At 43.9% G+C, this 24,319-nt stretch overlaps 4 protein-coding genes across 9 annotated transcripts; 2 read left to right on the top strand and 2 right to left on the bottom strand.

Annotated features, from left to right (window-relative positions):
* Nucleotides 1-1,989: 1,989 nt before the first annotated feature.
* Nucleotides 1,990-3,893, bottom strand: LOC310810986 (C-reactive protein-like). 3 transcript variants are annotated; one of them, XM_083678940.1, is made up of 4 exons: nucleotides 3,804-3,893; nucleotides 3,435-3,492; nucleotides 3,073-3,175; nucleotides 1,990-2,982 (listed from the first exon to the last, which is right to left on the bottom strand). In XM_083678940.1, the coding sequence occupies exons 2-4, from the start codon at nucleotides 3,490-3,492 to the stop codon at nucleotides 2,466-2,468; spliced, it is 678 nt and encodes a 225-aa protein (XP_083535066.1). In that variant the 5' UTR covers nucleotides 3,804-3,893; the 3' UTR covers nucleotides 1,990-2,465. The 3 variants fall into 3 exon arrangements, with proteins under 3 accessions (XP_083535066.1, XP_083535065.1, XP_083535067.1); XM_083678939.1 differs by having other exon boundaries at nucleotides 3,429-3,492; nucleotides 3,804-3,831; XM_083678941.1 differs by lacking the exons at nucleotides 3,435-3,492; nucleotides 3,804-3,893 and adding an exon at nucleotides 3,269-3,399.
* Nucleotides 3,894-7,328: 3,435 nt separating this feature from the next.
* LOC310811539 (serum amyloid P-component-like) lies at nucleotides 7,329-9,025 on the bottom strand. Of its 2 annotated transcripts, none has more exons than XM_083679731.1 (4): nucleotides 8,942-9,025; nucleotides 8,580-8,637; nucleotides 8,218-8,320; nucleotides 7,329-8,127 (listed from the first exon to the last, which is right to left on the bottom strand). In XM_083679731.1, the coding sequence occupies exons 2-4, from the start codon at nucleotides 8,635-8,637 to the stop codon at nucleotides 7,611-7,613; spliced, it is 678 nt and encodes a 225-aa protein (XP_083535857.1). In that variant the 5' UTR covers nucleotides 8,942-9,025; the 3' UTR covers nucleotides 7,329-7,610. The 2 variants fall into 2 exon arrangements, with proteins under 2 accessions (XP_083535857.1, XP_083535856.1); XM_083679730.1 differs by having other exon boundaries at nucleotides 8,574-8,637; nucleotides 8,942-9,013.
* Nucleotides 9,026-10,375: 1,350 nt separating this feature from the next.
* On the top strand, nucleotides 10,376-14,806 carry LOC310810547 (26S proteasome non-ATPase regulatory subunit 4-like). Its single transcript, XM_083678342.1, has 10 exons — nucleotides 10,376-10,436; nucleotides 11,701-11,841; nucleotides 11,978-12,092; nucleotides 12,357-12,443; nucleotides 12,553-12,621; nucleotides 12,837-13,052; nucleotides 13,175-13,283; nucleotides 13,483-13,620; nucleotides 13,866-13,933; nucleotides 14,306-14,806. The coding sequence occupies exons 1-10, from the start codon at nucleotides 10,411-10,413 to the stop codon at nucleotides 14,474-14,476; spliced, it is 1,140 nt and encodes a 379-aa protein (XP_083534468.1). The 5' UTR covers nucleotides 10,376-10,410; the 3' UTR covers nucleotides 14,477-14,806.
* A 273-nt stretch (nucleotides 14,807-15,079) lies between these two features.
* Nucleotides 15,080-24,202, top strand: znf687a (zinc finger protein 687a). 3 transcript variants are annotated; one of them, XM_083678819.1, is made up of 11 exons: nucleotides 15,080-15,198; nucleotides 16,089-18,182; nucleotides 18,729-18,984; nucleotides 19,186-19,421; nucleotides 19,559-19,743; nucleotides 19,929-20,105; nucleotides 20,209-20,371; nucleotides 20,772-21,035; nucleotides 21,895-22,007; nucleotides 22,197-22,299; nucleotides 22,493-24,202. In XM_083678819.1, exons 2-11 carry the CDS (start codon nucleotides 16,110-16,112, stop codon nucleotides 23,168-23,170), a joined length of 4,248 nt encoding a protein of 1,415 aa, XP_083534945.1. In that variant the 5' UTR covers nucleotides 15,080-15,198; nucleotides 16,089-16,109; the 3' UTR covers nucleotides 23,171-24,202. The 3 variants fall into 3 exon arrangements, with proteins under 3 accessions (XP_083534945.1, XP_083534944.1, XP_083534943.1); XM_083678818.1 differs by lacking the exon at nucleotides 15,080-15,198 and having other exon boundaries at nucleotides 15,700-18,182; nucleotides 22,496-24,202; XM_083678817.1 differs by lacking the exon at nucleotides 15,080-15,198 and having other exon boundaries at nucleotides 15,701-18,182.
* The last annotated feature ends 117 nt before the right edge of the window (nucleotides 24,203-24,319 follow it).

Raw genomic sequence — 24,319 nt, 5'->3', positions numbered from 1 at the left:
TTGTGTAGAATATCAAAACAGACTCCTGAGGTTTGCAGCTTGTGTCTTTTCCTTAGGATCTTTCAGATGCAGAAATATCTTACATTTCACAGTGTGGTTTTAAGAAGTGTGCTTAGAAGTTACCTGTTTTTAGCCAGTGAGGATTACACATGTGATCTGTAATGCAGAGGGGGAGATCAGGGGAGTGAGATGGAAACAGACTGACTGAAAGGTGGAAATCCTGTCTGATGGAGAAATATTTATGTTGATCAATGCATGGTGGCACAACAGGGGTTTGGGGAATTGGGCAGACATGTTGGCTTTGTGTGTTAAAAGCCAGGGACATGGCACCAAAGAATGCAAACAACACACACGCCAACCTGTGAAGAGACTAGAGGCTGGAAACAGCCATGGCTATCAACAGAATGCAGTATGATTAACTGTCAGCACAACTTGGGAAACAATCAAGATGCTATAGACTTATGCATGGCTCATGGACACACTGCATATTGAAACTACCTAGAGGAAACCTATCTTTCAGAACATACCATTTGATGAACTGGATGTTTTTCTGGAGCTCTGAGAAACAGTCAGAACATTCACTGTTTCTGGGAGTATCTTTTCTGCATGATAGCAGAACATTTTTTGAAGTACACAGAAAGGGCATAGGTGTGTTGATTTGGGAATTAAAACACACTTCTTTCATGTTGAGTTACTTCATGCTTTGAGTCATTTCAAGTTATTGTATTCAGTACTTTTCCTCCCTAACCCACCTCCTATTATACAAATGCTCATATGCCATTCCTAATGATAGTTAATGTATATCTAACCATGGTCATGAACTGAAACGATTGAGTAGTCCTCAGAACCTGTCCATCTGCCCAACCGTTGTCTTTTGATCCCTGATAACCCTGATTGATTCCCCATCATTTCCAAGAGCTCAGTTTAAAGTCTTACTCTGTTGGTTTGAGAAAGGTTGGCCACCAAAGAAAACACTCCAAAACCCACTTTCCTTAGTTCTGAATCACATTTTTGATGGATGTTAACTAACACAACTAGAGGGCCTTAGTGGTGCATCAGGGGTTTGCATTTGAACCCATGAACATGGATAATTACTTTTGATGTCGGATTACTTAATATACTAGTCTAGACAGTCTCAGATAACAACCTTGTTTTAGCATGTTCTGTTTAGATGCTGGATTGAACTCATTGTAGTCTGTGGGTTTTCACTTGACCTCAGCACAAGAAACACATCACCCTTTGGTGCTCAAGGGGCGGTAACACTCAACACAGACACTACAAGACATACAGTATGAACTAATGCAATATGAAAAAGTCTGCCATCTATATGTTTCAAGAATCATATTTATTGTTGTTATTATTATGACCTTGTAGGCTGAAATGATTCCTAAGTTGTATAATGTACCGTAGATGATTGTACTTAATAATGTATTCTGACAGAAAATTATGTGAGGCTTAAGTAGTGTGTATTGCATATGGGAGGGAATTATTTTACAGTTTCACCTTTTTATATTTCATGTTTTGAATTTGATTGTGATATACTATAGATATATTCTCTTCATCATGACTCTGGGGTGATAATCTACCATGCTTTTCTATGTGAATGTTTCACACGGTCTCAGAGTCAATGTTGCTGGTTGCCGTCTGCTTCAATGACTATATTTTTACTCTGTCTGTATAAAATGTGTATATGTATATAGGAGTCACGGAAATGCCTTCTCATGCGGTATGTGCTGCCTGTCCCTCCTGCCATCTTTCAGTGATGTGGTGGTGATGTTTTTCATATTGTCTCTCTGATTTTAAAGAATTAAACATATTTTCTAAATGTTGGTTCTTGTCCTTATTTATGAACATGAGGTAATGGATCATTATTACCAGCCATTATGTGTCAGCTTGTTAAACGTGCTCTTGCAGAAATGGAACCCACAGAAAGAGGTCATGCCAGCTACTATTCCAGCTATTCTATCACAGGTTCTCAAGGCTTTTCACTCAAGTTTTTACAGGTTTTTATTTGTAATTTGATGATTTGACATATAAGAAACTGCCTCTAGAGGACCTTGATCAATACAAACATTTAAAATAATTTCAACACATTCAGGGTAATAATCACAAACATTGAATCATTTGGGCCTTGAGTATATTTATGTTCAAGGTAGACAGCGTTATGACGTGACCATGAGTTGCGGGGCGGCCATCAACACAAAAGTGAAGCAAGCAAGAGACTAATCTTAATGTCTTTGTTGTCACGCAGCTATCACTTCGAGACAAACTCCTGTGTACATGCGCAGATGCTTGACTGTGTATGGGTGCGGATGAGATAAGTCTGTTGCTAATATCTTGCTTTGCTCTCTGTCAAAGTTGCTTCGCTGTTTATTGTTAGGTCATATCATTGAGTCAGTCCCAATTCTCTTTCATTAGTTTAAGTAGTGTATACAGGAGATTTTCTTCTTGAATATCTGGCGAAGTTAATGATTGCAGTCCCTCTGCTTGTCTTCCAGCAGCACTCTCCCTGTGATCTGGTACTCCAGGGCCCTCCAGTTGAGAACATTCCCTGGGGTGAAGTTCAGGTCACTCATGTAACGTTGGATCTCACAAGGTGATAGGACGTAGTCCCACATGTGGACATCAGACAGCAGGCCAACGAAAGACTGCTTTGTATCAAAACCTCCGCCATAAGAGTCCTGTTCCTGGCCAAGGATGATGATTGGGGTTTGGTTGATGAGCATGGAGTTGGTGAATTTCCGGGAGCTGGGTTTGCCATCCAGCCACAGCTGCACCAGCCCAGTGTCGATCGTCCAGGTGGAGCATATGGAATGCCAGGTGTTGAGAGTGTAGTCCTGTCCCAGGAAGATAACCTCTTTGCCACTCACAAAAAGTTGGATCTTATCTGTGTCCCTTGATTTGAAGAGCAGGAAGCCATTGTCGTGTGAAGGGGTTGCCAGAGAGAAGAGTACATGGTCTCTCCTGAGATCTGTGAATAACCTTGAGAGAAATATTTTGAGGGGGTTTACGCATGGATTTCATAATACCATTTTCACAGTTTGCTTCCATGCGTGATACTGCAGTAGTTACCTGAGACAGACCGTCACAGATGTGAAGTTTTCTCCAGATGGCATCAGCCTCACATGAGCTGTCTTGGTCTCTTGTGGAAAGGTGAACACTTTACCTGAGAGGTCTGCAGCACAGGTGATCAAGATCAGATTATCTCAGACATGTCTATCATCAGTTTAATCACAAAGATTTAGAAAATTGTTGTTTTTATTTTCACCTGTATGTTTCTTCCTTTTAGGTACACTATTTCGTGACTTTTTTTGTTACTTTTATGCTGAGAAAAAAAAACAATTGCACTGTAGCAAAGGATTGGTACATTTCTAATCTAACCACATGTATAGTGGGAAAACAAAACCACAAATGTGGAGAAACAATACCTTTACCTTGAGCTAAAGCACAACAGGCAGTGAACATCACCAGCATGATCAATACTTTCTCCATCTGGTAGGATTAAACCAACAGTGGTTTTAATGTTAAGAAAAAAATGTAGAAAGCTGTAAGATTTATTTTGTCTTTGACCATTTCAATAAATCAAATGTATTTCTATAGCACTTTTTAGTTGTCAATTGTCTCAAAATGTTTTACAACAAGAACAATATAAACAATACTGTTAATATGTTTAACTTGGCCAATTACATCCCTGCAATAACATTATTTGTTAGTGGCCTAAAACAGACTATGTTTTAGCTTGTTTAAAATCATGCCCAATATATTCCATTTATCATATTTGGACAGAATTGCCATGTTCTTACCTTGAGAATTGTGTGAGTATCTGGGTCTTGTCTGAGAGTCTGAGGAAGAGTGATGAGTATTTATCCTCAGTCCATGTATTGTATCACTAAAGGTATGAGGAAATGTATTTTCACTCTACTTCCTCTTCCTTATAAATGAAAGGACTGTCGCCACCCATACTTCTATGCACTTGCATAACATTTCCACAAAAGGTGACAAACCAAAACCAGGGAATCCAACCCAGAAGACACAATGGACTGATGAGGTGGTTAGGTTTTTGTCTAATTATCTATCAGAACAATGAACAATGCTCTCTTTTACAGAGCAAAGTGGTGTCACCAAAAACAATGGATGTTAAAGGTGATCAAATATAATCTATCCCAATGTAGAGATTTTCTCACAATGGTGACCATGTTGAGTAGGATTTATTAGATCTGTTGAAAGTTTGTAGAAGAGGCATGACACTCAGATTTATTTATTTAAGGCAGCACGTCTTCTAGCATTGTTTGAGCACAAAACCTTCCTCTATTTAAGCAATAGAAGGCATGGTTAACTTGCCTACTTCAGATTTGCCCACGGTCCTGCTGTAAGGAAATTTGATCAATGATAATCAATGAATACCTCAGCGACACCTCTGAAACTGTCACTTGAACGGTGGACAGGTAGGCTATTGTTAACCACTCTCATTATTTATTCTGCCTTTTGTAAAGGAGTATGCATATTGCTAGCTGTACAAGAGCTGGCCTCAACCCTCAGTAACAAGGATGTCAGCAAACAAGATTCAGTTTTAGATTGCTTAATTGGAAAGATCTATACACAGGGGTATGGTTTCTGGAAATGCAACTATCACAATTAGAATACAATATTAGTATGATCACAGTATATCTATAATAAGCAATAGTACCATTTGTAATAATAAACTGCTATGATGATAATAGGTCACATTGACAGATATGCTTTTTGTGTTCTGTGAGAAAACGTGTTCTTTATTTGAAGGAGAAGACGAACTACTTCTTACTTTTAGCTATTTATTTATATGTCAGAATTCTAGGCTTGTACAAGGACCACTTTTGGCGAAGAAAATCACAGTCAGCAAGCTGTTAATCTGTAACCAACCTTCCAAAAATGGATACATTCAAAATGTCAAACAAAGCATTTACAGTATACAAAATAATTGTGATTGGCTATTTGGTTGGGGAGGAACCATGGTTTAGACTTGGCATCCCTTGTTGTTCACGGGCTGGTCACACCCCCCTGACACCCAATCCATTCCAGGTAGAGATATCGCCGGTCCGTTCCCTCTGGAGAACGAGTTGACCTGCTGAAGAAAACATATACCTACTCTGATTTGTCCTTTCCTAGCCTAGTATTTTTCCATTACATCATTCTTGTGTTATGTGTGTGTTGCAACATCTATCTTGATGACCTGACCCTTACCTCTTCATGTATTAATCCAACGTACCATGGAACTAATGCTTGATTCATCTCATTTATCAACAGGCCATCACATTAGTAAATTTTAGCACACTGCAATAATGTATTTTTATTATAGCAATAATAAACTGTTTTTATAAAAATAATTTCTAACAAAACCCTCCTTTCACACCTTTTAAGGTGTGAACCAAAAATAAACTGTTTTTTATAAAAAAATTCTCAACAAAAAATTCTCAACAAAACCCTCCTTTCACACCCCTTAAGGTGTGAAGCAAACCTTTACCACAGGAGTCTTGGATGTTGCGGTCTCGGGCTCTGCCTCCACCTGCCGTACCTGGTCAGACAAAACTCGAGACAAGTTAGTCAATGCATTCATGTAGTCATTGCAATTCATTTGCCAAATGTCTAAGGACGGCAGGTGGCCTCCATCTCTTGGAGGACCTGGCATTTGAGCGACCTGTCAACAACTCATGGGGCGTTAGATGTGTTTTGCTGTTTGGTGAGTTCCTCATCGACATCAGTGCTAGGGGAAGTGCATCTAGCCATGTCAATCTGGTGTCGTGGCATACTGGTTGGGAATGAGTTAATTCCTTAGCCATTTTACTTCAGTGCTGGCTGTCTCTTTTTTACAGGGAGTGGCTTCCACCCACTTAGTGAGCCTATCCACCATTACTAGTTGGTATCTGTAGCCTTTCACTCTGTTGTCTGCACCCATATCTGATGTCCTTGAATGGTGCGTCTGGTACTGGGAACTTTCCCATGGGACACTTGTAGACCATCTTTGGGTCGTGGTCATTGCATGTGTCACATTCTGTCACATAGTTTTCCACCATGCTGGTCATGTGTGGATGAATTTTGATTTTAATCAAATTAGTGTCAATCAGCGGCCTGTATAGATGGGGTCAAGCAGTAGTTCCAAAACTTGAACACTATATGGAGCTAATCAGTAATTTCTGAACTTAAACACTAAATGGAGCTAAACAGTAGTTACTGAACTTGAACACTAAATGGAGCTAAACAGTAGTTACTAAACTTGAACACTAAATGGAGCCAAAACACTAGTTGCTCTGTTTTAAGGAAGTAACGAGACAAAGAAAACTTTTCAGGGTGGGGCCGGCCTCCCACTTACTGAACAACCAACAGTAGAGTCTTACTCTGTTGGTTTGAGAAAGGTTGGCCACCAAAGAAAACACTCCAAGACCCACTTTCCTAAGTTCTGAATCACATTTTTGATGGATGTTAACTAACACAACTAGAGGGCCTTAGTGGGACATCAGGGGTTTGCATTTGAACCCATGAACATGGATAATTACTTTTGATGTCGGATTACTTAATATACTAGTCTAGACAGTCTCAGATAACCTTGTTTTAGCATGTTCTGTTTAGATCCTGGATTGAACTCATTGTAGTCTGTGGGTTTTCACTTGACCTCAGCACAAGAAACACATCACCCTTTGGTGCTCAAGGGGCGGTAACACTCAACACAGACACTACAAGACATACAGTATGAACTAATGCAATATGAAAAAGTCTGCCATCTATATGTTTCAAGAATCATATTTATTGTTGTTATTATTATGACCTTGTAGGCTGAAATGATTCCGAAGTTGTATAATGTACCATAGATGATTGTACTTATATAGAATGTACTTATATATTCTCTTCATCATGACTCTGGGGTGATAATCTACCATGCTTTTTTATGTGAATGTTTCACACGGTCTCAGAGTCAATGTTGCTGGTTGCCGTCTGCTTCAATGACTATATTTTTACTCTGTCTGTATAAAATGTGGATATGTATATAGGAGTCACGGAAATGCCTTCTCATGCGGTATGTGCTGCCTGTCCCTCCTGCCATCTTTCAGTGATGTGGTGGTGATGTTTTTCATATTGTCTCTCTGATTTTAAAGAATTAAACATATTTTCTAAATGTTGGTTCTTGTCCTTATTTATGAACATGAGGTAATGGATCATTATTACCAGCCATTATGTGTCAGCTTGTTAAACGTGCTCTTGCAGAAATGGAACCCACAGAAAGAGGTCATGCCAGCTACTATTCCAGCTATTCTATCACAGGTTCTCAAGGCTTTTCACTCAAGTTTTTACAGGTTTTTATTTGTAATTTGATGATTTGACATATAAGAAACTGCCTCTAGAGGACTTTGATCAATACAAACATTTAAAATAATTTCAACACATTCAGGGTAATAATCACAAACATAGACTGTGTATGGGTGCGGATGAGATAAGTCTGTTGCTAATATCTTGCTTTGCTCTCTGTCAAAGTTGCTTCGCTGTTTATTGTTAGGTCATATCGTTGAGTCAGTCCCAATTCTCTTTCATTAGTTTAAGTAGTGTATACAGGAGATTTTCTTCTTGAATATCTGGCGAAGTTAATGATTGCAGTCCCTCTGCTTGTCTTCCAGCAGCACTCTCCCTGTGATCTGGTACTCCAGGGCCCTCCAGTTGAGAACATTCCCTGGGGTGAAGTTCAGGTCACTCATGTAACGTTGGATCTCACAAGGTGATAGGACGTAGTCCCACATGTGGACATCAGACAGCAGGCCAACGAAAGACTGCTTTGTATCAAAACCTCCGCCATAAGAGTCCTGTTCCTGGCCAAGGATGATGATTGGGGTTTGGTTGATGAGCATGGAGTTGGTGAATTTCCGGGAGCTGGGTTTGCCATCCAGCCACAGCTGCACCAGCCCTGTGTCGATCGTCCAGGTGGAGCACATGGAATGCCAGGTGTTGAGAGTGTAGTCCTGTCCCAGGAAGAAAACCTCTTTGTCACTCACAGAAAGTTGGATCTTATCTGTGTCCCTGGATTTGAAGAGCAGGAAGCCATTGGAGTTTGAAGGGGTTGCCAGAGAGAAGAGTACATGGCCTGTGCTGAGATCTGTGAATAACCTTGAGAGAAATATTTTGAGGGGGTTTACGCATGGATTTCATAATACCATTTTCACAGTTTGCTTCCATGCGTGATACTGCAGTAGTTACCTGAGACAGACCGTCACAGATGTGAAGTTTTCTCCAGATGGCATCAGCCTCACATGAGCTGTCTTGGTCTCTTGTGGAAAGGTGAACACTTTACCTGAGAGGTCTGCAGCACAGGTGATCAAGATCAGATTATCTCAGACATGTCTATCATCAGTTTAATCACAAAGATTTAGAAAATTGTTGTTTTTATTTTCACCTGTATGTTTCTTCCTTTTAGGTACACTATTTCATGACTTTTTTTGTTACTTTTATGCTGAGAAAAAAAAACAATTGCACTGTAGCAAAGGATTGGTACATTTCTAATCTAACCACATGTATAGTGGGAAAACAAAACCACAAATGTGGAGAAACAATACCTTTACCTTGAGCTAAAGCACAACAGGCAGTGAACATCACCAGCATGATCAATACTTTCTCCATCTGGTAGGATTAAACCAACAGTGGTTTTAATGTTAAGAAGAAAATGTAGAAAGCTGTAAGATTTATTTTGTCTTTGACCATTTCAATAAATCAAATGTATTTCTATAGCACTTTTTACAATGACAATTGTCTCAAAATGTTTTACAACAAGAACAATATAAACAATACTGTTAATATGTTTAACATACATCCCTGCAATAACATTATTTGTTAGTGGCCTAAAACAGACTATGTTTTAGCTTGTTTAAAATCATCCCCAATATATTCCATTTATCATATTTGGACAGACTTGCCATGTTCTTACCTTGAGAATTGTGTGAGTATCTGGGTCTTGTCTGAGAGTCTGAGGAAGAGTGATGAGTATTTATCCTCAGCCCATGTATTGTATCACTAAACGTATGAGGAAACAACAGGTGCATTTATAAATGAAAGGACTGTCGCCACCCATACTTCTATAGAAGTGCACATATGTTATGCACTTGCATAACATTTCAGAACAATGAACAATGCTCTCTTTTAAAGAGCAAAGTGGTGTCACCAAAAACAATGGATGTTAAAGGTGATCAAATATAATCTATCCCAATGTAGAGATTTTCTCACAATGGTGACCATGTTGAGTAGGATTTATTAGATCTGTTGAAAGTTTGTAGAAGAGGCATGACACTCAGATTTATTTATTATTTATTATTTAAGGCAGCACGTCTTCTCAGCGACACCTCTGAAACTGTCACTTGAACGGTGGACAGGAAGGCTATTGTTAACCACTCTCATTATTTATTCTGCCTTTTGTAAAGGAGTATGCATATTGCTAGCTGTACAAGAGCTGGCCTCAACCCTCAGTAACAAGGATGTCAGCAAACAAGATTCAGTTTTAGATTGCTTAATTGGAAAGATCTATACACAGGGGTATGGTTTCTGGAAATGCAACTATCACAATTAGAATACAATATTAGTATGATCACAGTATATCTATAATAAGCAATAGTACCATTTGTAATAATAAACTGCTATGATGATAATAGGTCACATTGACAGATATGCCTTTTATGTTCACAACAGGGGAAACAATCACAAACATTAGAGCCTATGGGGTGAAGTTTAGGTCACTCATGTAACGCTGGATCTCACATGATGAAAAGGCGTAGTCCCACATGCACGAACAGGTGCAGTGACATTTTTAAATGAAAGGACTGTCGCCACCCATACTTCTATGCACTTGCATAACATTTCCACAAAAGGTGACAAACCAAAACCAGGGAACCCAACCCAGAAGACACAATGGACTGATGAGGTGGTTAGGTTTTTGTCTAATCATCTATCAGAACAATGAACAATGCTCTCTTTTAAAGAGCAAAGTGGTGTCAACCAAAAACAATGGATGTTAATGGTGATCAAATATAATCTATCCCAATGTAGAGATTTTCTCACAATGGTGACCATGTTGAGTAGGATTTATTAGATCTGTTGAAAGTTTGTAGAAGAGGCATGACACTCAGATTTATTTATTTAAGGCAGCACGTCTTCTAGCAGAAGAGCACAAAACAATCACAAACATTAGAGCCTATGGGGTGAAGTTTAGGTCACTCATGTAACGCTGGATCTCACAAGGTGAAAAGACGTAGTCCCACATGTGGACATCAGACAGCAGGCCAATGAAATAGTTCCTTTCCCTCCCCCAGGCACTTGCACTTGCCACATAATTCTGGCTGAAGAAAAACTACGTTTCCCATTGGTCAGTTCTGGTAATGACGTAGTAGCTTCCAAAGATCCAAGATGGGGCTCGAAAGTACTATGGTCTGGTAAGGGACACAAATAAACAATTTATCAGTATTTGTTATAAAACAAGGCAAATGCTTGGAGGTCGTTGATGTGCATGGGCATATTTATTTTATTTTTAAACCCTAAAATTAGCGGAAACGTATTGTATAGGGCCGGGTCGGGAGGCTAGCTAATTGTGGGCTATATTTTCCTTAGTCATTAGGTTCACGTTAGCTAGGTAACGCGTCAATCTTGTACAGAATCGCACGTAGTTTACTGAGCTGAAATGACAGTTATCAGCTTGAGTTATTGGACAAATACAAAGTGGCGACGTTATTCATATTGTAGTCAGTGACACCTGGCTGGCCACCATGTTCAACACTGAAAACAATAACATTGTTATCAGCCATGCATTGTTCTCGTGTGTAGGATGAGTACCAAACTGTAGTTGCAGAGCCATTTATATATGTGGTTTATGTACGGGTAACCCTATACTGTAGGCTGCTCTGCATAGGAAACTCAAATTTAAATGTGTAGAATAAACAACATGTGTGTGTCATATTGTTTCCATTGCGGTATCGATGGATAATTCTGGTGGAGTTGGAACCTGTTGTTCTATATGCCTCCGTTGGTTGGAGCCTGTACAACAACTCTTGCTGGATTATCCAACTCCATGGCACTTGCCACGGAATTGGACGGGCTTCTCAATTCAACCCATCACAGTTGAACTATGATCAGGTTTTATTCCAGAGAATTGAATAAATCCCAGTATTTACGTTTCCACTGTATAGTAACCATGTATGACGATGTTCATCTGTATCTTCTTTCAAATGTCCCGATCGTTGGAGAACAAACATTTTGTAACCTGCAGTTCGGGGTAACGAAGTTGAGCGCAATTAGCGCAGGTGTTGCCTCACCTTGATTAGTTTGTCCTGCGTTACTCCGAACTGCTGGGGGCAGTCGGGCATTTGAAAGAAGATTGTGATGGGTGAGTTGAGAAGCACGTCCAACTCCGTGGCAAGTGCCATGAAGTGGGATAATTCAGCAACAACAGCTCCAGAGTTTGAAGTCCCCTTGGACAATTGCTTCTACTTGACCATATTATGTTGTCATGTTGCACTGGCTGCTGAAAACTGTTTGTACATGCAACAATAAACTTTTGGACTAATATATTTACATTATTTATTGTGTACTAGTTTACTGTTTCTAATGTATGCTGATCTAACACTTATTTATGTCATGTTGGCTAATATGTACAGTTTTAATGTATTGATCAAACATAAACAATTCTGTTCTCTCTCTTAGTGTGGACAACAGTGAGTACATGCGCAATGGAGACTTTCTCCCCACAAGACTGCAGGCCCAGCAGGACGCTGTCAACATAGTGTGTCACTCCAAGACCCGAAGCAATCCTGAAAACAATGTGGGCCTCATCACCATGGCCAAGTAAGTTTATTATTTTTTTCTCTCTCTCTCTCTGAGTAATACACATGTGGATAACATTTATTTCAGTAAGTGTTACAAAAAACCTAATGTCAACATTTCAGCATAATGCTTTCATCATCCTGCTATCCTTCTGCAGTAACTGTGAGGTGCTGACCACATTGACTCCAGACACGGGGAGGATCCTGTCCAAACTGCACTCTGTCCAGCCCCGTGGAAACATTAGCTTCTGTACCGGCATCAGAGTGGCACATGTCAGTATCCTACCCAATACTAGCTACACCACAATATAATCGAATCAATGACACTACCATTCCCTTCTACATGGAGTGGTATATCATATAGTACTGTAGATAGTAAGTGTGTGTATTATGTATGGATATCAGCACACAATACATAGTGGGACATGTACTACACAATATTAGATTATAATGTACTGCTCTTCGCCCTTCATCCTGCTGATATATTGAATCTCCTCTGCTGCCCCACTCCTGCCCCTCTCCTCTCCTACTTTCTAGTTGGCTCTGAAGCACAGGCAGGGGAAGAACCACAAGATGCGCATCATTGCCTTTGTGGGCAGCCCAGTGGAGGACAATGAGAAGGATGTGAGTTTATTCCCCTGTGTGTGTGTGTATGTGTGTATGTGTACATGTGTTAGTTTGTCTTTAAATACTTGTGAGTCTCACCTTTGAAATAATTTTCGACTCTCCTTAGCTGGTCAAAATGGCGAAGCGTCTTAAGAAAGAGAAAGTTAGTGTGGACATCATCAACTTTGGAGAAGAGGTATGTATCCCTGCAACTCCCCCATCCCCCTGCTATGACATATGAGCTAACTACTGATACTAAAGTACTATGTCTCTGCTATCTCTCTCTCCCTCCCTCCCCTCACGGTCTCCCATCTATTACTACATTCCCTCTCTTGCCCCACTCCTCTCTCTCTTCTCCTTCATCCTGTTCTCTTTCCCCACTCCCTCTCTCCCCCCTTCCCACCCCTCTAGGAGATGAACACAGAGAAGTTGACAGCCTTCATAAACACTTTGAATGGGAAGGAGGGGGCTGGTTCCCACCTGGTGACTGTTCCCCCAGGCCCCAGTCTGGCTGACGCTCTGCTCTCCTCACCCATCCTTGCCGGGGAGGGAGCTGCCATGCTCGGCCTGGGAGCCAGCGACTTTGAGTTTGGGGTGGACCCCAGTGCAGACCCAGAGCTTGCACTGGTAAGAGTGGAGGGAGGCTGGGTCTGCATCTATGTCAAGCTGATTTGCAGGCTGTCTTGTATTCTTACTCATGCTGTCACATCTCACACACTCCAATTCCCTCTGTTTTTTGATTTCTCCAGGCTCTGAGGGTGTCTATGGAGGAACAGAGGCAGAGGCAGGAGGATGAGGCCCGCAGGGCTACAGTGGTGTCAGCTACTGAGGTGGGGGTTCCCTCATCTACCGCTGATGGTAAGAGAACGGGGCACCAACAAATTACTCCACTACAACAGTCCACCGATCAATGGCAATACACTGGTCACTCAAAAATAATGCCTATATTTCAGTGTATTACCCAAGTTCACATCACATCTCTGATCTCTCCCCTTTCTCCCTTCTCTCTTTCTTATCTCATTTTGTCTCTCTCTCTGTTTTCGTCTTCCCGTTGCAGAGTCTGAGGACGCCCTGTTGAAGATGTCCGTCCCCCAGACAGACACAGCCACGCCCGCTATGCCTGACTTCAGCCGTATGACAGAGGACGAACAGGTTGCCTACGCACTGCAAATGTCCATGCAGGGAGCAGGGGGAGGTCAGTGACACACACCTGTTGTAACCTCCCATAGCTTTCATATACAGCACCTATTTATAGATTTATAGATAGTCATTACAGATTGCAAACACTGAATTATCAGGTGTCACATTTTTCCTGCCTTCAATACCTAGCGTCTATACAAACACTTTTGGTACAGCACACACACAGAAAAACAACCAGGCTCATTTGCTTTCTCCTTTACAAATGTTCCCCACATCTCTGCCCTGCACATTTTCCTACAGAGTTTGGGGGCGCAGAGTCAATGGACATGGACACAGGAGCCCCCATGGACTCCACAGAGGCTGCTAAGGTAAGACCAAACCTCACACAACACTGCACTGCACAGCTGCAAGGTACATTAATTATAATAATGTACCATTCGCGATCAAAAATAGGTATTAGCTAGAAACTATAGAAAAACTTGTTAGGACAGTGTCACTGTGACAATGGCAGTGAAAATGTCGACCATGACTATACAGCATCCAGGGTCATGTTAGAGATTGACTACATTTGGCTGCGCAGTGTAGAATATTGCTATATCATATAGCAATATGGTTTCTGAGATTATAAACACACATTGTAAAGATCTGGTGTGCAGTCTGACTGCAATTTCTAACATGACCAATAGCTCTAGAAATTTCATCTGCTTAATCCTCCCTGTTCCCCACCCCTTTGTGTGTAGGATGAGGAGGACTATGATGTCATGCAAGATCCAGAGTTCCTCCAGAGCGTTCTGGAGAACCTTCCCGGTGTTGACCCTAACAACGAGGCAATCCGCAATGCCATGGGCTCCCTAGCATCCCAGACAGGCTCCAAACCCCCTGAGGGCAAGAAAGACGAGAAGAAGAAATGACCCCCCCCCCTTTCCCAAAAAAACATACACACATTAAGCATATGACACCCTGATGTTGACCTGGTGACATTGACAATGAATCATTTAATAGAATAGTTGTGTTAACGGTAACCTAAAACGACCTCTATCTTTTTTTGTATTGCCATAATCAAAAGGTTAATTAACAGGGCTTTTTTAGTTTTTATTTATTTAGCATCAAGGTTGATGCATGTTGCCTTTTGAAACATCTTTTGTACTAGGGTTGGACATAATAACTACTCAGAAACATTCAGTAAATGTATATTATGTGCTGATAATCTGATAAATAAAATTGCTAAGTTTAAGAGAGCACTTAAGCTGGTTGTTGTCCAATTCTGTGCTAATTAACATGATGTTTTACATTCTGTCTGGTCAAGTCAAGATTTGTTATAAACCATATTGTTGGGGTATTGAGATCGGACTGTACAGTACAGAGAATGATAGTGCTCCCTCATCAAGGTTTGTTAAACGGATGCCATAGTATGAGATATGGACCTAGCTTGATTTTCAAGTATGAAAACGTCTGTCTGTCTGATTTTGGTATGGCAGTGTTTAGTACATCAGGCCATCCCAAGCTTGAGAACTGTCAGCTGCAACTTCAGAAATGTCTCCAAAGTTTGTTTCTATTTATCAACCTGACAGGACCTCTGTCCCCGTGACGAACAACTCATGCGTCAAAGTGAAGTCGGGAATCCTACAGCCAGGTAAACAAACCGAACAATTTTTATCTACATTATATGGATAAATGCTGAAAAACAATAGTATATATTTCAAGAGAACCGTGAACACAAATGAATGAAGTTATTTAGGGATTTTTTTTTTTAAAACTCGAGAGTCGAAAACACAACCATACGTAAGCTAGCTAACTGGCTAGCTAATGACCCCCTCGCGCTGACGTGAGCTAGCTAGCAAGGTAGCTAAGGCTAAGGTAGAGAGAAGTTAGGAATCATAACTTGGTTATATTTAGCCGATATGTTATGGTGTGATAACGAGCTAAATACCTATCATAACAGCGTATTGCATTAGCTGGTAGATAGCTGGACGGACTCAAACTCAGCAATAAACAGAAAAGTCTTCTCGCAAGTTCAGCAAATAGCTAAGTAGCAACATGTTGTGGGAGCTAGCTAACGTTAGACTTTAGCTGAGCATACAACTGACTGTACCATTTTATCATACTGTCTTGCAAGCTAGCTACGTATCTATGTTACACTACCAGTGCTCGAACAGTACTAATGTTGTTCACGTTTGAGCAGTTGGGATTTGGGAACCTGCAATGCTGCAGTGCTGTCCAAAAGTTGTGGTGGTTAGGCTTATTCAAGAAATTAGCACGCCATCTTTTCAAGGGCTTGCTAGCCAACTTCCCTACTCCACTTGAGCGCCACAAGTGGGACCCCTAGTGCATTAAACCTCAACTAACGTCATTTACACTCCAATGGATTTGGAGTGTAAATGTTGTAAAGTTGTTGAATATGCCTCAAGGTAAAGGGTAGTCTAATGTTCACACTGTCCCCTCCAATAATGCATAATGACTTACATTTATATTCCCAGTGCTTCTTCCAAAGTGTCTGTGTGTCACTCTGTGTGTGTCCATCAGGTTTCAGTCCGTGATCCGGGAATGGGGGACATGAAGACCCCAGATTTCGACGATTTGTTGGCAGCGTTCGACATTCCAGACATTGATGCCAAAGAGGCCATCCAGTCAGCTCCGGAGGAGGGGGCGGAGGGAACGAGTAAGGCTGGTGGCAGTGTGACAGGGGGTGGGGGTCCCTCCTTGAGACCTCCCAGCCCTCCAGACCCCCACCCAAACCCCCAGAGTGAACCTCCTGTGGTCAGTGTGATTGTGAAGAACAGGGTGCGGTCTGATGCGTATGGGGCGGTTGAGGGAATGGATGGAGATGAGATGGACAGCCCTGAGGACAGTGGCACAGACCCAGAGGTGGAGACTGAAGCAGGAGTCAGGGGGGCTCTGCTGGGTTCACAGCTGGGCCCCCGGATGCCCAGTCTGGTGCCATCGAAGCCGATGACCCATAACGGGTTTGAGGGCTCTGTGGCTGCTCTGGAGCCCAGTGTGAGGGGCCAGGGAAAGGCCAATGGAGAGCTATGGTCCCCCTGCTCTCCACAGACCGCTAGTGTGGGAGGGGACTCTGGAGGAGCTGTCAGGGGGTCAGCTAACACAACCAAACATAATATCCTCAACAGACTGAAGCCTCTCCTAACCCCTCACATTTCGAGCACTATACCGGCCAACTCCTCCTCATCATCATCATCCTCTTTCTCCACCAACAAAAGTCTCCCTTCTCACTCCATCCTGAGTGAGGATGCTCCCCGTCCCCCTGGCCTGCTCTCCTCCCCATCTCCCTCAAATGGGAGTATGAGAGCTGGGATACGCCGTATAATGGACTCAGATGAGGCCGATTCAGAGCCAGACTTGGGTAGCCCACTAGTGATCCAGGAGAGCCCAGATTCTCCCATGTGCTCCCCTCCCAAATTTCACCGGCGACACTGCGTGTCATCTGAGCTGTTTGGCTCCCCACCTTCATCCTCCCCTCCTCCTCTCACCTCCCATCCTACACTCTCAGCAACTCAGACATCCTCAAACCTTAAACCTCAACCCCCAGAGGTCGTCCCCTCTACCCCCGGGTCTCCTCCTGCCCAGTCAGAGGGCCCCCAAGGCTGGCTCTCCTCCACCCTAACTGGTTCCAACCCAGCCCCGGAGGAGATGTACCCAGAGCATGTGATTGACGAGAGGGACTCGCCTGAAAGTCCTCCGCCTGACCAGACAGGTTCAGCTGTCTCTACAACAAAGAGAAGCCCCAGTCCAGCTCCAGCTTTAGCCTCCACCCTACAAGGGGCCAATGATCGAGATGAGCCCATGGAAAGTGAGCCTAGCCTGGGGAGCAGACTAAAGGATGGTGGATGTGTGGAAGGTTTGAAGATGGAGGTTGTAGATGGACAACAAACAGACATGGAGAACTCGGGCTCATCTCCAGCGGTCGCTATGGCTTCTAACGCCACAGTCCCAGGCCCCGCCCGCCCGCTCAAAGTTAGAATCAAAACAATCAAGACCCCTACAGGCAGCATCACCAGGACAGTGACTCGAGTAGCACCTAAAGGGGCAGGGGCGACTGCCTCTAAGGGAGCGGATGGCGCCAAATCGTCCGTGAGCAGTCGCAAGGTCATAAGCAGGCCCAAGAGGGTGGTATCACAGCAGCCTCAGCAACAGAAGTCAAAGGGCAGCGGCCTCCTGCCTGTGTCAACACTCCAGGATGCCAGCACCGCCATGTTAGTGGCTGCCAGCAAGGCCCAGAACCGAATGGCCGTCGATAACAAGCCCAAAGTGTCTGCTACAGCCGTCAGCATCACCAAATCTGCAGCTCTTCCCCCTGTCTGCTCCTCTTCCTCTTCCTCTCCCAGATTCAGCCCAGGAGGGGTGAATGTGCGCAGCCTGGGGCAGAAAACACTGAACGGGGGAGTAGCAGTGTCCTCCCCCTCCCCCCTCCTATCCCCTCAGGGGGGGAGCAGACCAGCTTCCATTGTGAACAACACGGGGGCCATCATATCACGTAGCCAGTCCAGTCTGGTGGAAGCCTTCAACAGGATCCTCAACAGCAAGAACTTGCTGCCCAGCTACAAACCAGACCTGTCCACGCCACTGCCCTCAGAGTGGGGCCTGCCACTGCCTGCACAGGTACAGTATACTCACAACCAGGGGTCTTAGAGCACTGGGGCCCCTCAACCACCAAGGGGCCCCCGATGATACAGTTCCATATGACTGAAAGAAAGTTTGCACACAAACACTGACTATGAGCGAAAAAGTGCAGCAAGCCCCCTAACCACCAGAAAGTGCACTCCATATACATTCTTTTTCCAAAATGCAGTAAAAAGGTGGAGTGGAGCTGAAGGGTTTTTTGTATATTTTGTATTTATCGATTTTGATTCTTGGGTTAATGTGAGTGTTTTGGTAGGGGGGCCCATAGGATGCTCTTGCCCCAGTGCCCCATAGTTAGTAATCCGGCCAAGCAGGCAAGCGCTTATAAACACTGCTCAAATCAGCTGCTCTCAGGACCTCAGTTATCAGACTTGGGTATGTTAGCACTGGCCTTGGAGAGAAATAGTCCATCCTAGTGTAACATTGTCACCACAGAACCTTTCTGTCAGACTTGAATATTGAGTGTCAGTTCTACTTTTCGCTATGGTTCTAGTTCTGTGTGTTCTCTCTTCCTGTCCTTTGCAGGGTTACCGCTGTCTGGAGTGTGGTGACACCTTTGCCTTGGAGAGGAGCCTGGCGCGGCACTACGACCGGCGCTCCCTGAGGATCGAGGTGACGTGTAACCACTGTGCCAAGCGCCTCGCCTTCTTCAACAAGTGCAGCCTGCTGCTGCATGCCAGGGAGCACAAGGAGAGAGGCCTGGTCATGCAGTGTTCTCACCTGGTCATGAGACCTGTCACTGTGGAGCAGATGATTGGTCAGCAGGACACAACACCCATTGGTTAGTGTGTGTGTGTGTGTGTGTGTGTGTGTGTGTGTGTGTGTGTGTGTCAGTCACAGTGTGCCCCAGTCTGTGTTTGTATGTGACCTGTTTCTGTGAAATTATACAGTAATAACTTTACCTTTCTGTCAGTCAGACATGCTTTGTTTGTCATTACATATCTAACCCTCCTCTCTTTCCATTTCACTGCTCTTTCTTCAGGCATGCTCTCTCCCTCCATCTCCACTTCTGTCCCATCATCTTCTGGGGTGGCTGTGACGTCAGCGCTGACCCAGGCATCATCTAGCCTTGCCCCCCAGCTGCAGCAGGCAATCCCCTGTAAAAAGACGGAGCCGGTGCAGTACCCCAACAACAAGTGTCCTGAGTGTCAGGTTCAGTTCAGCAGCAAGGCGGAGGTGGCCGCTCACTTCCAGGAGGTCAAACCAGCTGTCAATGCAGTGAGTCTCACAAGTGTGTGTGTGTGTGTGTCTGTGTGTGTGTCTGTGTGTATATGCGTGTCTGTGTTTGTGTGTGGGAATGGCTTGTACCGTGACACTTGTGCTTGTTTCTTCTCCATTCCCTCTCTCGTCTCCAGTCGTGTATGGAGTGTTCCCCCCCCATGCTCCTTCCTAATGCCTGCAGCGCAGCGGCTCACCAGCGCATCCACAAATCCCGGTCCCCTCATGTCTGCCCTGAGTGTGGGGGATTGGCCAAGCAACCAGCCTTTCAAACACACCTGCAGGAGGCCTGTCTTCACTTCGCACGGCGCATAGGCTACAGGTGAGATCCTCCCTCCAAGGAGAACATATTTCTATATCTCTTTCCGTCCCCTTCATTGCCGTATCTACACCGTATCTACACATACTTTCTGGTACTCTTCATCTCTCTCTCATCATACATAAGCCTCTTAACAGTTTATCTCTCTCTCTCGTTTTCTCTCTCCCTCCCCCTCTCTCCCCCCCCAGGTGTTCTAATTGTCAGGTGGTGTTTGGAGGGTTGAACTCAGTGAAGTCTCACATCCAGACGGCTCACTGTGAGGTGTTCCACAAATGTCCCAGTTGCCCAATGGCCTTTAAATCTGCCCCCAGTGCACAGAGTCACATCAGCACACAGCACCCCACACTCACAGGAGGGCAGGCCAAGTATGTACACACACACTCGAACACACACACTCACTTAAACACACCTTTCCTGGATTTAGAATGTGCTCATGGTACATTATTTTCCCTTTTCTCTCTCTCCCAGGATGATATACAAGTGTGTGATGTGTGACACAGTCTTTACCCAGAAGCCCCTGCTGTATGTCCACTTTGACACCCACCTGGCCAAGCAGAAGGTGCACGTGTTTAAGTGTCCTGACTGCACCAAGCTCTATGCTCAGAGAAGTTCCATGCTGGACCACATCAAGGTATGTCTCTGGGTTTTCCTCAGGGCATGTCTCTCACAGTTCTGCTCCAGGGTTTTTTATTTTCTTTTATTTTTCATTTACCACTAAACCACATAGGCCTAATATTCGGTTGCTTTATATTAAGATTTTCAAATGACATTATTTTGACAGAGGTCATGATAGAATGGACAGTAGAGAACAAAATTAATTTCATTTTCTACCTCACCGAGCTCACAATATCACAAAGTCTCTCCTCCTCCACAGTACAGGCATGTTTCAATGTGTAGGGGCATTTTGTTGACTAGATAGAAGAGGACAATCTAAGTATGTCTGTAATTATCCTCACCCTCTTGCCCCTCTCTCATCCTCTCTGCATCTCTTTGTTTTCTCTCACTCTCTCCTCCCCCCGTTCCTTGTTCAGTCTACACACAGAGGCCCTACGGTCAAACAGGAAGCTCCCATTGCCATGGCGCTGTCCCCGGCCCCTCCCTCTCGAGCACGGAGTTCTGTAAAGACAGAGAGCTCAGACGGGGAGGAATGGGGAAGAGATCAAGAGGAAGAGGAGGAGGAAGATGGGGATGGAGCACGGATGAAGACCACCACCGGGTGGAGCTGTGCGCCTTGCCACGCTCGCTACTCAGACAGAGAAGACTACATTACCCATATGGCCGAGCAACACGGCAAGGTTAGGAACACTAAGCAACACAGCACAGAACTCGTAGACAAAAATGTGTCCTGTAGAAGTGATTTACCTTGTGATGTCACAGTAGATTGTAGTGATTGTTGATGATAGTTATTGATCAGGCTGGACAGTGATCCATTTCATCTTTTGACCCTCTAGGTCAGGCCTATTCTACTCCCGGCCCACGGGCCAAGTGTGGCCCACCATTAACCATGTAATTGGCCCTTAAACTAAACTAACCACAAAGGCTTGAATCCTAACTTGAGCCTACGTGCACGCAACTCAAACCTTCATGTACATTTCCCAGAGGCATCGATGCATGAAGCAAAACATTGAGTTCTGTGCACATTTGTCAAGTTAAGATTAGCCCACGTATAGATGTCATGTATCAGTATTTTTGGAAGCACAATCCTCTCATGAAGTGGAGGATACAGGAAAGATTCTCTATTTTCCTCTGAAGAACAGATTTCTTCTCAGAGTTCTTCTTAGTAAACATATCCTCTAGTTTCATTTGTTTGTTTTACAACAGAAACATGTAGGTTGTCGCTCTTCATAAGGAGTGTTCAGTTTATTTATTGTTAATCTGTCCCCCATTTGAAGAATTATATTCAACTTCTGATGTGTTTTGTGGCTTGGCACTGCTGTGAATGCATGCAGTACTCTAGAGCATGCCGATGTCCAGAACATTTAAAATAATGTATTTGAGACTGGTGAACTCAAATGGATTGTGCACTTATCCCATATGCATTTCCAGGAGTTGACTTTAGTTGAGTAGCCTTGTGCTAGGTGGTATACCGTTTGACTGTGTAGTGTAACTGATTGATAGGTATTGATTTGTTTGGGGTGTGTGTGTGTGCTGCAGGTTCTGAAGAAATTCCCATGTAGTCTGTGTGAGAGCTCCTTCTCCTCAACCTCCAGTCTGAGACGCCACATCAGAGTCAAACACAAGGGCATCAAACGAGTCTTTCACTGCCAGTGAGTATGCAAAATCCTTTACTCTTTACTGACTGCACTATACCCTACAACCTACACAACCATGTGTAACAGGCGTCACACTGCTGCAAACAGTATTGCTTCCTCGCATAACGAGCTCACACGAGTCTCGAGCGTGCATCCTCTGTATTGCCAACACACGTGTGTCTGTCTGTGTGCACGCGTGTGTAGGTTCTGCACTGAGGGAAAGCGGACTTTCAGTAGCAGACTGGTGTTGGAGAGACATATCCAGCTGAGACACAGCATGGATGCTCTCACCCAGGACACACCACAGGTACTCTCTCTCTCTGGGTTTATATACCTGGTTCATCTTACAACCAGACTACAGTCTGCAGGCTAGAGGCTCAACAGAGACCACCTGATAGGTGAGAAGACTGAGTCTGGTTATGGATGTTATATGGAACTAACAGACACTATTCCTCTTCCTATCTCTGTTCCACCCACCCTTCCCCCCTCCTCTCTTTCAGAAGCCAGGGAGGGGTGTGGAGGGGGCAGACAGCTCCTCAGAGCAGGACGGAGGCTCTGCCCCACCGTTTACCACCTCGGCTGAGGAAGACGAGGGAGGAAGAGGAGGAGGAAGAGGAGGAGTCAAGACTGAGGAGGAAGATGAGGACATCATAGAGGGAGTCAGCCCGTCCAAGAGATCTCGAGTCTCCTCCTCTGCCCGCCCTCCCCCCTCTCTCCCAGAGTCTGGCTTCCGCTGTGCGCCCTGCGGCTTCTCCACAGAGGACCGAGTCACCTTCCTGGAGCACATCCCCCAGCACCGCTCAGAGGGGGCCGGAGGAGTCAGTCTGCAGTGTCTGCAGTGTGGCGCATGCTTCGCCTCCGCTCCCTCCCTCTCCCGCCATCGCTTCATCAGCCACAGAGTGAGAGACACGGTCCCTGACAACCACAGCCGCCCCGCTCCTAACGACCGCCCTGCCCTCTCCCCTGGCAATGGCGGTAACCACAGTGATATGAGCCCGAGCTCTCCGCCGGGGTCTCCCTCCTCTTACCCCTCTACGCCACTGGGGGAGGACGGGGAGGGCAGGGTGGGGTGTAAGGTGTGTGGGAGACGCTTTGAGAAGGCCTCGGATCTGAATACTCACTTCAGGACTCACGGCATGGCCTTTATTACTGCACGGAAGACAGACAAACCTAACTGAAAGAGGGCTGGAGGAGAGGGGAGGGAGAGATATTGGGGGAGGGGGAGATGAGAGGGATATAGTGGGAGACGAGGACGGTGAGAAAATAGAGACTGCAGTTTTTGTTATAAGAGGAGGTGTGGGATAGGAAGAAAAGTAAAGCCCCCGACTTGTAAACCGCTCTTGAGTAGATTGTGTGTTTGTTCAGTTATCCATCAAGTTACCCTAAAGTCCTCTGATGTGAGGGACTTGGATGAGTGAGGAACACATGCATGTTTGATAACATTTGAGATAACATTGTGATTTTTAGTGTGAAAGATTAGCCTTAAACTTTCACTTTGTCTGACACTCAGGATGTAATACTACTCATCTCTATTGAGTTAGTATCAGTTATTAATAATGAGGTCATCAGTTACCTCAATTGAAAATTAAATGCAATTTGTAGGCAGTGACTCGTCTACCAAAACCTACTGTGACTGTTTTGCTAAATTAATGTCATTCATTAACAGAATGTGATCCGCTCATTGATTTCAATCTTTCTGTCATTACCCCTACTGTAGTGGTCAACGGGTACAGGATCTTCCAATGGCATTGCCAACCTTGAGCATTGCATTGAGTTACCATACCTATAGGTATGTAATAGGTATGTAATAGGTAAATATTTGTGTTGTATATGAGTGAGAGAGTGAAACGCTTCTGATGTAGGATTGAGGGGACTGTGATTGGATCTAAAGAAAAGCATTTCCAACATGTGAGAGCATGTGAAATAACTGTAAAAATAAAATATTGTTTTTTATGACTGTTTTTATCCTTTGATTAGTTACAGAATCAGTGGTGTTTATAACCTTTCTCTTTTACTTTTTTGATAAGTGTTTGTGTGTCCAGCCCAAGAGTGTCTCTTTTCAAAGATTACAGTGCTAAAGTACATCACTTTCTTTGTTTTCCTGCTTTAACTCAAATTTCTGTTTTTGCATAGATGATCCCTAATCAATGATTCTGTTTCTAAAGAAATACTGTACCCTGAAAGAAATAGTCAATAAACTACTGAGTCTATTAGTGCTTTTGTGTGTCATGAACTAATTTGGGGCTTTTTGTACTTCAAAGACCATCAAAATGTCTTATGAACAATATCCCATAAATAAATAAATCTTTATCGTCAGGTTACACAAT

This window comes from Argentina silus (genome assembly GCF_951799395.1).
Source record: "Argentina silus genome assembly, chromosome: 10".
NCBI classification, from domain to species: Eukaryota; Metazoa; Chordata; class Actinopteri; order Argentiniformes; family Argentinidae; genus Argentina; species Argentina silus.
Note: the sequence above shows the minus strand (reverse complement) of the source record. Positions and strands in the feature narration are given on the sequence as shown.

What these genes read in the sequence shown, in the direction of transcription:
- LOC310810547 (XM_083678342.1), top strand. Translation starts at nt 10,411, where the DNA reads ATGGGGCTCGAAAGTACTATGGTCTG. An exon ending in CCGGCATCAGAGTGGCACAT is followed by an intron (nt 12,093 to 12,356) that starts GTCAGTATCCTA and finishes CCTACTTTCTAG; the next exon opens with TTGGCTCTGAAGCACAGGCA. An exon ending in TGGAGGACAATGAGAAGGAT is followed by an intron (nt 12,444 to 12,552) that starts GTGAGTTTATTC and finishes GACTCTCCTTAG; the next exon opens with CTGGTCAAAATGGCGAAGCG.
- znf687a (XM_083678817.1), top strand. Translation starts at nt 16,020, where the DNA reads ATGACTTACATTTATATTCCCAGTGCTTCTTCCAAAGTGTCTGTGTGT. An exon ending in CTCACAGGAGGGCAGGCCAA is followed by an intron (nt 20,106 to 20,208) that starts GTATGTACACAC and finishes TCTCTCTCCCAG; the next exon opens with GATGATATACAAGTGTGTGA. An exon ending in TGGCCGAGCAACACGGCAAG is followed by an intron (nt 21,036 to 21,894) that starts GTTAGGAACACT and finishes TGTGTGCTGCAG; the next exon opens with GTTCTGAAGAAATTCCCATG.
- LOC310811539 (XM_083679730.1), bottom strand. Translation starts at nt 8,637, where the DNA reads ATGGAGAAAGTATTGATCATGCTGGTGATGTTCACTGCCTGTTGTGCT. An exon ending in TGCTTTAGCTCAAGGTAAAG is followed by an intron (nt 8,321 to 8,573) that starts GTATTGTTTCTC and finishes CCTGTGCTGCAG; the next exon opens with ACCTCTCAGGTAAAGTGTTC. An exon ending in TCTGTGACGGTCTGTCTCAG is followed by an intron (nt 8,128 to 8,217) that starts GTAACTACTGCA and finishes ATTTCTCTCAAG; the next exon opens with GTTATTCACAGATCTCAGCA.
- LOC310810986 (XM_083678939.1), bottom strand. Translation starts at nt 3,492, where the DNA reads ATGGAGAAAGTATTGATCATGCTGGTGATGTTCACTGCCTGTTGTGCT. An exon ending in TGCTTTAGCTCAAGGTAAAG is followed by an intron (nt 3,176 to 3,428) that starts GTATTGTTTCTC and finishes CCTGTGCTGCAG; the next exon opens with ACCTCTCAGGTAAAGTGTTC. An exon ending in TCTGTGACGGTCTGTCTCAG is followed by an intron (nt 2,983 to 3,072) that starts GTAACTACTGCA and finishes ATTTCTCTCAAG; the next exon opens with GTTATTCACAGATCTCAGGA.